The sequence below is a fragment of the Acipenser ruthenus genome, chromosome 9 (assembly GCF_902713425.1).
Source record: "Acipenser ruthenus chromosome 9, fAciRut3.2 maternal haplotype, whole genome shotgun sequence".
Classification (NCBI taxonomy): Eukaryota; Metazoa; Chordata; class Actinopteri; order Acipenseriformes; family Acipenseridae; genus Acipenser; species Acipenser ruthenus.
In genome coordinates this window covers 47,467,491-47,480,196 of record NC_081197.1, presented here as the reverse complement: position 1 = coordinate 47,480,196, position 12,706 = coordinate 47,467,491, and the positions used below count along the sequence as shown (strand labels likewise).

Below are 12,706 nucleotides of genomic sequence, written 5' to 3'. Positions count from 1 at the left end.
CCTTGAATCTAGATATTGACAGAAGGATGCCGTTGATTAAGACTGTCCAGAAAGTCATCATAAGTGAAGAACGTTATTATTATTATTATTATTATTATTATTATTATTATTATTATTATTATTTCCTTGACAATTTATATTTATTTTGTATCCTGTGTGTCTGACTCCGGTGCCAACATTTAATAATAATAATAATAATAATAATAATAATAATAATAATAATATTTATTTATTTATTTATTTTGTATAGCGCCTTTCATTAAAATAAATCCCAAGTGCTTTACCATTTCACTGGTTAATTAAAGATGTGCAGCCTGAAGAGGCAGTTTATAATTTGCCATTTTAATCCTGATGCAAGTTCTGTGCTTGTGAAAAGGAACAAATAATCTTTCATGGCTGTTCTGAAGAGCACAGTGTGTTTGATCAAGCCCTCAAAGTAACTAAAGAGGCGCTGAAATCATTGCAGACAGCTCTCCAGTGAAATTACTGATTCATCTCCCATGTTCTCATTTAAATGGGCACAGAAATGTCATATCAATATGAAACCTTTTTCTGTTTCAAAACCGAAGCACTGCATGTCTTATTTTCCAAAACAAGCTTTTTAGAAATTAAATAAGATGTACTGTATAGCACAGTTTCAGTTTCTTTTATACTTTGTAGGGCATTCATACTTAATAATAATAACATAATATTGTGGCGGTGGTGTGTAGTGGGTTCCAGTTGGAAGAAAGGAAACACTTCTAAAGATTTCTTTGGCACTGGAAAGGCTGTTTATTGTAGAAATGGATTGGCGCTTGTAAATGCTGTTGTTTTATAGAAATGGATTGGCGCCGTTGTTTTAGCACAAAAACAGTCTTTACCTCTTGCTGCTGTCACTCTCTCAGCACTCTCACTGTCAGCAAGCAGGTTGCAGCTTTATATGGAGTCTGCAGGCAGGAAAGAGCGGACCTGGTTGGAACCAGGCTGCAATAGCAACAAGTCCCGTTCAGCGGGTCTGCGAGACCCGACACTACACTATCTTTATTTTTATATAGAGCCTTTCATAGTGGACCACCACATGGATGTGAAGGCTCAAGGTTTCACAATTTTGCAATGGATTCTCACATTTGTGCATAAGTTTGTCATTGTTTGCAAGGCTGCGAAACCTTTTATCTTTTTGGGGGGGGGGATCACCATGAAGAGGTGTACATCACCATTCTATATTCCTGTAGCTGCTACGCAAACTCCCCCCCCCCCCTTACTCCAAAGATAGAATTGCCTTGTCTCAAACTGACGGTTTGTCTGCGCAAGCCTTCTACGTTCCTGTACAAAACATGTCATGACATGACTTGGGCAGTCGAAGGAGAGGCTGTCAGACTGTTAAAGTCTTGTTCACGCAGAAAGTAACACAGAAATAAAAGAGAAATGGACATCAATGAGAATTTAATTATTAAAGTCGAAAAATGTAATGTTCTTTATGATGCCAGTGTCAGTGGTTATAAGACAATGCAAAGAAAGACGCCATATGATAAGCAATAACAATACAATTGGAAATTGATGGTATGTCTAACTCTCTTTATTTCACCTTAATTTTAGTCAGTGACGGGCTGCGCCACACACTGGTTTCGTATTTCTGTAAAATGACGCTTCTTTGTTTTAATAATGTTGACCAATAATAATAATCACATTAACACACTAACTGAAGATTTTATTTAAAAAAGTATATCAAACCCATTTTCTCAGTGTTTACAAAGAAATATGTGTAGATGTATTCTTTTTGAATGATTTACATGTTAAACCAGATCACATATAAACATTCACTGTTAAATGTCATTTTTGTGTGTGTGTATGTGTGGTGTAACCAGACAATTTCTTTGTTTTATTTATTTTATTTTGTCTCCGCAAAAGGAGCAAAAGCAGGCAGTATTTTCTTTTCATGACTAGCTACAGTAGTGGATTTTTTTTTTTTTTATGTACTCATGCTGTATTCGTGTCGTTTGTTTCGCTCCCGGTGTGCATAGCCCTTAAGTCTAGGTCAGGGGCGTAGCTGTCAGCCATGTGCAAAAGTCTTGATCCGTCTGCGTCACCGTTACCAACAACACCGCCCCCGCAAAAAATAAATAAATCTAGTGCTCTAGGTTAAGGTTTTTCATGAATCACAAGGTTTTTCAGAAGGGGTCTCATTGGTATGAACTCTTAGGGGTTGACATGTATGCCATCATCACAAAGTGCTTTACAGAGGTAGGCTGTGAACTGTGCGTTATATGCAGAGTCACTTACAATAGGACATTGATTTAACATCTCATCTACAGGATGGAGCACAAGGAGGTTAAGTGACTTGCTCAGGGTCACACAGTGAGTCAGTCAGTGGTAGAGGTGAGATTTGAACCGGTGACCTTCTGGTTACAAGCCCTGGACTTTAACCACTGGACCACACTGCCTCCTATATATACATACATAGGTTGGACACAAAATATAAACACCTGCCACAGTTTTGTTTAAATCTGGACAAATTACATTTCCAGTGTAACAGATTTTCTGTGATAATAACTATACGTTTCGTATAAGGACAGAAGTGTGCTGTTTAATTAACAGTACGCCACACACCTGCTGTCGATGGCCACTCTCCCAATGCTGATTATTAAATGACTCAGAATAATAGCATCATTCAAGCAATAGACTTGTTCTGGCATGGCGACCCTAAGTTAATGTTTAGCAGGTCAGGTGTATCAGTGCAATACCATACTAACACTCTTTCAGTGTATTTGTAGTCACCTGTATCTCTTAGTACAGACTAACAAACAACTTTTGGCACCCAGAATGGAACATTATTTTTCTAGATTTGTGATGTCATCATACCATCATCATATTACAGTTTTCTAGATTTTTGGAAATGCGCATTAGGCCAGTACCAATTTGGTATGATTAACATTGCTCCATAGGTCAAAATGTGTCCAATTTAAGGGACAAATTCCCTTAAATCAAAAGTACATTGTTAGCAATTTCACAACAGATTTCTCTAAATAATCTCAAAACAAGTTAAACTGTTTATACTATACATTTTATACATATAAATTATAGATTTATATATACTTCCATACTGTGGCTGATAAATCACTGAAATCGTAGCAACAAGCTGAGCTCTCTGCTTAGGTCAATCAATACATTCTGTACATTGTACACATTTTTTTATGACGTTCATGTTACAGTGTAGTGATTCACATATTAACTTTCACAGTTTAAAAAAATAAACTTCATTCAATTAGTAGTAGTGGTAGCATGTTGGCATAACTTTAGCACAGGAATCCCTTTTGGGCTATGAGGTAATCTTAATAGAAACAACTAACAAATAATTACATTTCACCATCCTTGGAGATATAAAAAATAAGCAGAGATGACCAGTAGAACACTCCAGTTACGTCTGTTGTAAACCCTCATGGCCACAACTAGGTAAGTAAAATTGGAACATTTCTGTAATATCATCTTACAAAGTAGCAGGGTTCTGAAAAACAATAGCTTTCTACGTCCCCACGTGTTGCTACAACTGTTTAAATAAGGTAATTTTTCTTTTCATTGTTAACATCCTGACAACCTTTTACACTTATAACTTTAAAGTCTGTTTCAAAATGTTCACTCTAGTGCACTGGAGTTTGAGATCTGTCCTCTAAATCAGTGGTTTTCAACACCGACCCACTGTGTCTGCTGGTTTTCATTCCAACTGAGCTCTCAATTACTTAACTAGACCCTTAATTGAAATGATAATTTGCTTAATTAGACCTTTTTAATTGTTAAAATAATTCTTAAACAGTTGCAGATTTCAAGTTAGCTGTAACATTTTATAAGTAACAAACTTTGCAACTGTTCCACCTCTTCAGGATTCCATTCCTGGTCTGCTGATTCCGTTCCTGGTCTTCTGATTTAAAATAAAAACTACCAATCACAGAACACCCACTAATATACAGTTACAGCAACTGTTTGATGCTACATGCAGAATATATAGTAAAGTGACGTACCAAAGTTTATTCAGTTATAATTTTGATGGTTATAGATGCGTATGTCCTCTGTTATACCACGCTGCTGCTCCAGCCCAGGACACAAGAAGGAATGCACACCGAATTAATTCACCTCACACAGCTGTCATTCTTTGTATTCCCAAATTACTGTTACTGTAAAAAATGGTAGCGAAGCCTCAGCTTTCATATAATTGAGACAGCCAACACTGAAAAGCCATTGACATTCTAATGAGAAAGCACTGTATAAAATGCAGTGTTTTAGACAGTAACTTAGTGCAATGGAATACAATAAACTAGCAGTGCAGTACACCACGTAGATCACCTACAATATACTCTACTCTACACAGCTCTACTGCAAACCTGAGCAAAATGTGGTGGATTTACAGTAAATACAGCATGTTTCATTAATAATATATGTGGTTTAAACATGCATTGTTAGACATTACCATATGAACTCTGCAAGCATAGTATTAAAATTCTACACAGGCAACCTTTAAATTAATAGATTTTTTTATGGGGGAGGGGTGTGGAAGGGGTTCTACAGTATCTGTATTAAATTTAGAATGTCTTCTAATGTCGGACAGAGGGAAATTAAATATATTTTTAGCAAAATACAAGGGAGCCATTCATGAATAGCATTTTATTGTCCATACAATAGTTGCTGAATTGTCAAATTTATTGTGTGGACTGTATTTGTAATTTGCCATTTATTATTGCTATCAACTATATGTTTTAACCAACTTTTATGTGCTTATTTAGTAAAAAAAGAAATTAAAAAAAAAAAAAAAAAATATATATATATATATATATATATATATATATATATAGCAACAGCTAAACTAGTACTATAAAAGGCATGCTTTCATTTGTTCAGGAACTTACGCAGGAGCCTGTGTAATAAAATGGCTAGTGTGCTTTGTAAATAGCACAAATCATACTATAAGTTCCTGGGTTTCAGGATAGTAATAATTCTGGATCCAGTTTTTCAAATCACTGCAAATATATTATAGATCCCATTAGTTATTGAATAGGTGGAGTAAACATCACAGGCTAATTAAAATCAGATACCAATAAATATTTCCTCTAATCACAGTCAAAATGATTATATGTTGTTATTGGGACAGGCTTTAGGGTGATTTTCTATAGAAACTGTTCATATCATGGATTGGAATTCAATAATGTAAATATTGCAACTGAAGGAAACGACATTCCAGTTTATTTCCGTTTCAATTACTATCTGCCTACTGAAAATATATTAAAGGGAAGATCTCCATATCAGCACACTACTAAAATATTATGGTGATTCATAAGTAATGCATGTTCATAAAACATTATCACTTAGACAATATGTTTCTTTGGATAGGTAGGGCCATAACCAGAACTGACATTCTACCGAGGTCACACTTAGGTTTCAAGCTATAGCTGCAGTATTTATATGACTGCTTGGTATTTACTATTCAACCTCCAAATCTATGTTACATGGAAAACCAACAGAGAAAATTAAGGAGTCTCTTGTACTTCACAAGAATTTTTACATGAGCATCAGCATTTATGATGCAAAAAAAAAACCAAGGACATGACCTCAGAGTCCTCATAGCTAGCTGCGGCCATGCACACAGGCCTTGTGGAGTGCCCTGCTCCCTGAAATGTATGTCTTAGAATACTTCTTGTCAGGCCAACTGAAGTCAATAGTGCACACTAAAAAAAAATGGAAAAACCACTTCTGAATTACTATTCCAAACTGGAACAGAAAGTAACTAATAAGTGCTCCAAAAAGTAAAGGACCAATTCAAGCTGGACAGTTGGTATACCATCATCATTCCTGTTTTAATTTTTAATTAGAAAACTGGTTAAATCTCAAGAGCCCACCCACACTTGTATTTCAATCCGCTATAAAGCCTTTTGCAATTTAGACTAATTACATTGATATTCCTGTATGTCTTGAGTATTAAGATTGTCACTTTACAGTTGTATTACTGACCAGGACAGAGGTTGTAAAAAGTTTTCTGCCTCATGCAATACACCATTAATATTAGCTTGCGTTTCCTGTCGAGGTTCTCTATAGAGTTCACTACTGCCACTATACTGCCCTCCCTGGCAAAAATACAACCAGAAATTGAGAGAAAAAGCTTTGAATAAATAAATACCAACTAAAAAAACACGAAGCCCCAATCAATGTAATTCAATGTTTACTAAATGAAGTTGTCAGCATTGTGAGACATACAACCTGAGTAAACAGTTAACAGTATATTAGACAGCACTGCTACTTAAACTTTACTCTCCTGGTTATAAATGTCACAAGAACATCTCCAAACAATTAGTCCCTAATTATCAGGTATACATTTCTACTTTTATTATTATTATTATTATTATTATTATTATTATTATTATTATTATTATTATTATTATTAAGCCTTTAATTTCAGACCAGCAGATCACATTGAGGTGAGGTTTTTTTTCAGACCTGTTGTCATGGTGAAATTAAACCCAAGAGTAGCTGCTTGGCTAATTTATTTTGCAAACAAAATCTGCTCATCTTAGAATAAGCAAGAAAATTACCTTGAACGGATGAGCGACTCTGTTACTCTGCTGAGTCACACAAATCCCAATCAGTCAGCAAGATTCTGCCTCAGTAATTTGGGACATGTACACCAGTATAGTATCCATTTCCATGCAAGACTGAGTTCTGTGCTGTTCCTAGACTGAAAATAGACAGGGCTTTTTCTATCTGCTATATGCACTGATTACACATTATGTTTTTTTTTTTGTTTGTTTTTTTTTTTTAATTTAGTAGTCGCCAATTATTTTTTATTATTTTCTCCCAATTTAGAATATCCAATTATTATTTAAGCTCGGCTTACCGCTGACTCGGGAGCGGCGAAGACGAACACTGTCCTCCAAAGCATGTGCTGTCAGCCGACCGCTTCTTTTCACACTGCAGACTCACCATGCAGCCACTTCGGAGCTACAGCAGTGTGGAGTAGTGGTTAGGGCTCTGGACTCTTGACCGGAGGGTTGTGGGTTCAATCCCAGGTAGGGGACACTGCTGCTGTACCCTTGAGCAAGGTACTTTACCTAGATTGCTCCAGTAAAAACCCAACTGTATAAATGGGTAATTGTATGTAAAAATAATGTGATATCTTGTAACAATTTTAAGTCGCCCTGGATGAGGGCGTCTGCTAAGAAATGAATAATAATAATAATAATAATAATAATAATAATAATAATAATAATAATACAGCGTCTGAGGACAACGCAGCTCCAGGCAGCTTACAGGCAAGCCTGCAGGCCAGACTACAGGGATCGCTGGTGCGCGGTGAGCCGAGGACACCCTGGCCGACCTAAACCCTCCCCCCCTGGGCGTCACTCAGCTAATTGTGCACCGCCCCTTGGGAACTCCCGTCCAAGGTCGGCAATAGAATAGCCTGGACTCGAACCGGTGAGGTCCAGGCTATAGGGCGCATCCTGCACTCCACGCGGAGTGCCTTTACTGGATGCACCACTCGGGAGCCCCCTACACATTATGTTTTACCTGTTACTGCCTGTTAAGCAATACACCACTGAAAAATAAAAAGGTCATGTTAAACATATTTTATCTAGCATGGCTACACCTGCATGGTAATGTTGCAATTTATCAGGGGTATGCCATGTATTTACCATGTTTTTTTTAAAAATGTATTATACTTGTCTATGATCAAGTGCCACACTTGCCTGTGCTTCACCAATTACTCTGAACTTTGTTATGCTTTTACCATGGTGTATAATGTACCGCAGTCAACTTGTACAATGTAAAAGGTTTGTCAACAGCATAAGGAAGTGTCCATTTGTCAATGTGTACTAACTACAGTGTGATTTAGTTTCATGATCTAGACACCTTCCTATAACAAATAGGGCTGAGATCCCCAAATAAGTCCCTGGGCCACCATAAGGCTGAAATGACCACTGACCTGGACTGCTATATAACTGGTATATAAAAGCTTTGAATAATAATTTTCTATCAATAAACAAAAACTACCATAAAACAGTCAATAGGATGGGGGGCCACCATGGCAAGCCAAGACAGCACTGACTCAACACGACATGTCTGCAAGGTGTACATGATACATCCTCCAATTCCTTTTGGGAAGGTAGGTTGGAAATCTGCAACAGAAGTCAATTCTCCAGAATGGTCCGTAGAGTCATTCATTGCCTTTGAGACTGACCCTCATGAAACATCAGCAATTTGCACATTCTTGGTTAGGGAAGCACCTGCCAACCTAGCTCATACTATTACCACGGTGTCAACATCTATAAGATATGTTGCCGAGTGATATGCATTTCATGCAAGGGATTCATTTGCATTATAAATAAGTCAGTCATGAGGATACCTTATTTACACAAACGCATCACTACATGTTGTAGGTGTTTCTATTTACACAACTCCTGTATGACTTACTGTGGCAATGCGCCCCGCCCCTGTGTGCATTTGTGTGTTGTGTGTTGCGTGCGTGTGTTAATGTTGGTGTATAGTCATTGGTACACGGGATATAAACGGGTCTGTGTTTCACGTGTATTTAAAAAGTGTAGATTTGTATTTAGGCACGAGGAGAGCACAAATCACTTCACGTGCTGGTTAAATGTAATATGTGAGCACGGGGTTGCACAGAATTAATTCACGTGCTGGGATTCAAGTGAATAATTAACTAGTAATTGAATCCCAGCACAACAGTATATATAGATGCACGTTTCTTTCACTCAGGGTTGGGTGTTCGAGAGTGGAGAACGGGTGAGAGAGAAGGAGAACGTAAAGTAGTAAAGTAAAAATAATATCTAGAAGTGTTTGTACTCACCGTGTTTGTTTGTCTCTCCGTGCACCGTTTGTTAAGTGTTTAGTACGTTTTGTTTGTCTTTTTATTTTGGCGTGTAGTGCCGTGTCCCGTGTTTTTGTCTGTTCAAACCTTTTATTTTCTGTTCTGTTTATTAAATGGTGAGCGCGATCACGCGCTCAGCTTAACCAAAACCCCAAATCTCTGTGTGTTACTTCCTGATTCTGGTCTGACGCCACCCACTCCGGCCGTCTTTGTGACACTTACTCAGGCACCTGGAAACAGCAGCAGTCACTACAAAACAAGACTTATTTAAACAAGGTATTTCCTAAAGGTGCAGGATCTGCGATACTGCTAACTCTTTCAAAATGGCAGACCTGTATAGAGGTCTTCGTAAGAAAATTCACTTGTATAGTACTGGTATAGGGAAGATTGCTTAACTCAAAATTGTAGACCACTATTGAAGCACCAGCACAGGTCAATATATGCACAAGATCTCTTGCAACATTCAGCAAAGACACACCAATGCACCAGAAGCTTTAATTGCATAAGGCCCATTGCTTCACTGACATTTTATTAAGAAAATGAAGGTGTTTCTTTCAGAAACTAATAACATTTTGTATTAAAACAAAAATATGTAAAGCATTTATTCTATTCCACCACCCTGGTCTGAAAGGAGGATCATCCTGATCCTGACAGTGGATGGGCCGTTTTTCAACTGTTTTGTTGGCCTAAAAAGCTGCGGGATAATCTAAGATGTCCAACCATTTTGGTCGGCTCTATTCCCGTTTAAAAATATAATCTGGCCTGCCGAGTAGTGATCCAAAAATAGTTCTGCAGTAATAATGAAGATACATTGTGCACATATCTGCAGATTATATCACAGATGTAGCCTTCAAGGCAATGTGATACAATCTTAAAATATGTGTCAAAATACCAAAATCAAATGGCCTTCATGATATATACAGTTATACGGTACATATTACTTTAACTTTAAATAACAGTATATAGTGTTTTTTGTAGTAGTTGTAGCTCCTGCATTCCTGCTAAATATTATTTTTAGAACTAGAAATAATAGAAACTTTGCAGAACTTAAAAACTACACAAAAAACAAACAGCAACAACATCAGTCAAAAAAACAACAGGGACCAACACAGAGTACTACCACACAATGCAGCATCAACAGGATTTTATCTACTGTACCTGGCACTCTCTGTGAAACATCCAGTGCACTACAGTCTCAGTTGGCATTCCTACAGTGATACAGCACCTCACATCGTGTTTGGATTTCATTTATATCAAGGCAGTCACATGTTTTCATTTTAAAACAGTTACGGCTAATATACAGGATCTTCCTCCACAGCTTTCTATAAAATACATAGCAGTGTTGAAGCTGACGAAATGTAACACATTTTCTTTTTTCCCCCCTTGCTCTCCTCACCAGTCAATGCAACACATCAGTATGCTACATACACAACAGCAGGAGCACAAGTGGTAGGCAGTGACGTGTGAGGAATAATTACATACTGCAGTAGCTTCTAAACATCTGTAGCTGCTGCTTCTCTCCCACTTACTTGATGTAGCAGTCTCTGCCTTCTCTATTTGTCGCCATCTCCCATCCATAGGGTGGCCCCTGTGAAGAGCTGCAGGTCCCGGATGGTGGGGGCCAACCTGCAGATTTGTTCCTGTGGCTGCAACATAAAAAAAGAAACATCCATTTAGAAAAAAAAAAAACATCCTAGGTTGAATTGCTCTTAGTATAATGGAATAAAATAAAAGGTGCAACCATCACTTGGAAAAATGTATCCAATTAAAAAATACTGACCATTTAATAATCCTTAATAGTGCTGATATACTGTACACCACAGCCAAAACATGTTAAATACATTTATATTGCAAAACAATGGTCATTGTACCATAAGCCACCATGTAATTGTGAACAACACACAGAAATAACCGTAACATTTCAAATCAAGGTCTCCATCCGTAAGCATTTCTATATGGTTCTACCAAAGATACAAAGCAGTAAATCATTTGACTATATACATGTCAGTAACATACCTTTTATTTAAATCCTCTTTTACCTACAGTATGGCATTTTTTGTAAATGCAACATGCAATTAGCACTGTAGAACGATGTATCGTGCTCAACACAGTCAGTCTTTATTTCCCAGTTGCAGTAACTGTCTGGAACCTTAGTCATGCTGCTTTTAGAATTGGATACTTTTATTCTACCTTTGTATGGCTATCGAACTGCTCTCAAACCTTTTATACTACACGCATGGAAATGCTGGGAGGGTACAGAAAGCATTTCTGTACCGAAGTTTCCAATGAGGATCAAAACCAACATGCTGTCTGCTGTGTTAAAAGTGCCTAGCTCCATTTGCGGGGGAAGGCAGACGTGTCTTTATATTTCTCAGTTAAGTGAGCCACCACAGTGACATGATATGCCTACTTTATTTACTATCAGTTTCGAATAAAGTGGCCCCACTACGTATTCCATGATAGAAAAAGCACAGCATGGCATGAAATGGCCAACCTAGTACAACAACCTGTAGCCATACCAGTTTGGATTCAGCTCTCTCCATAGCCATGCTGAGCTGGGTCTGGTCAGTGTTCAGGTGGATAATCTACAGGGAATAGCAGGTGTTACAGGCTGTGGTGTTGGTATCTGAGTAGTCTTACTTTACAGCCAGACATTAGACATTACAATTAGGTCTATTTTGTAGATATTAAAGCTCCCATGGCTCTATCCATCAATCTATCCCATGGATCTATCATACAATTAGGCTGGTGTGTCTTCGATTTCAGTTTGCCTTGCTTTTTAAATTGTATATCATGTTTCAATGATCAAAACATCTCTATGCAAATGTATTTAAGGAAATTAAAGGCTTGGCTTGTTTTTTGTTTGTTCTGTATAAGATTATAAATGCATTCAAAATTTTAAATCATCAAAGAACAATACTTTTCAGCAAGGTTTCAGAGATGCAAGACTTTTATTTAGTTTTTCCTTTTAAAACAGTCCGGTGAACAGATATGGCTCATAATCAAACTATGAGCTTGGTAATGTTGGGATGTGTCACATAGAATACATACGTGTTGCTGGCTTTGTTTTACAACATATAGAATAGTAGGACCTCGATAATATTTTTGTTTGTTTGGTGACTCTCTTTATGCATATGTTCACTTTATGCTTATGTAAATACATTCTTCTTGTCACAGATTTGTGCCACAGAACAATTTAGTGAACAAAACATTATTTATCTTAAAAGCAAATAAACACACCAAAAAAAAGCCATAGCTTAAAATTAGGTCACATGTTCAAGTTGTGTGAATGCCAGCCAGCCAGCAAAAGTACTCAGTTTTCATTTATATGCTGGATATACAGACTGCATGTATGGTCCGGTTTATTTTTGTTTATTAATAAACCTATTTTATGCAACTTGCATAATCGGAAAGAAAATGTGTTATGAGGCATGTGTTTGACGTGTGTCAAGGGTGTTAACCTTGCTTCTGATTGGTTAGTTTCATTCCAATCGCGCGACGATAAAGAAAATAGAAGCATGTTCTATTTTAGTGACGTCGCTCGCTGCTGGTGTGGAAGGATACTCCTATTCGACTGCAGTAACATCTAAACTATGCGTTCACATCGCTCGCGTCCAGTGTGGATGCAGCTTCAGCCATATGGCTTTAGCAAGACTGACTTAACATTAGACATACTCTCACTGTCTTCGAATGTGTCTTTGCTTACATTCTAATCCACTGGTGTACTTCGGAAATTCAGGACAAAGATGTGCTTCGGTAGTTCACACAATACTGCCACCAATATGTATTTTATAACAACTTTAACATGTCTGAAATCATTTCAGATTTCTATTGTTGTTTTGATTTGGACCCCAATGTCCTTAA

General features: G+C 37.3%; 1 protein-coding gene across 6 annotated transcripts in view; it reads right to left on the bottom strand.

Annotated features, from left to right (window-relative positions):
• LOC117971110 (FERM and PDZ domain-containing protein 4-like) overlaps window positions 1–12,706 on the bottom strand; it is a 112,712-nt gene that overhangs the window by 49,813 nt on the left and 50,193 nt on the right. For 5 of the 6 annotated variants that reach the window (XM_059030133.1, XM_059030131.1, XM_059030130.1 and 2 more), the window contains exon 2: window positions 10,372–10,488. In XM_059030133.1, the coding sequence (XP_058886116.1) occupies window positions 10,372–10,488 (117 nt within the window). Of the gene's footprint in view, window positions 1–10,000; window positions 10,235–10,371; window positions 10,489–12,706 lie in introns of those variants that run through there. The other variant, XM_034919108.2, reaches the window with a different exon arrangement.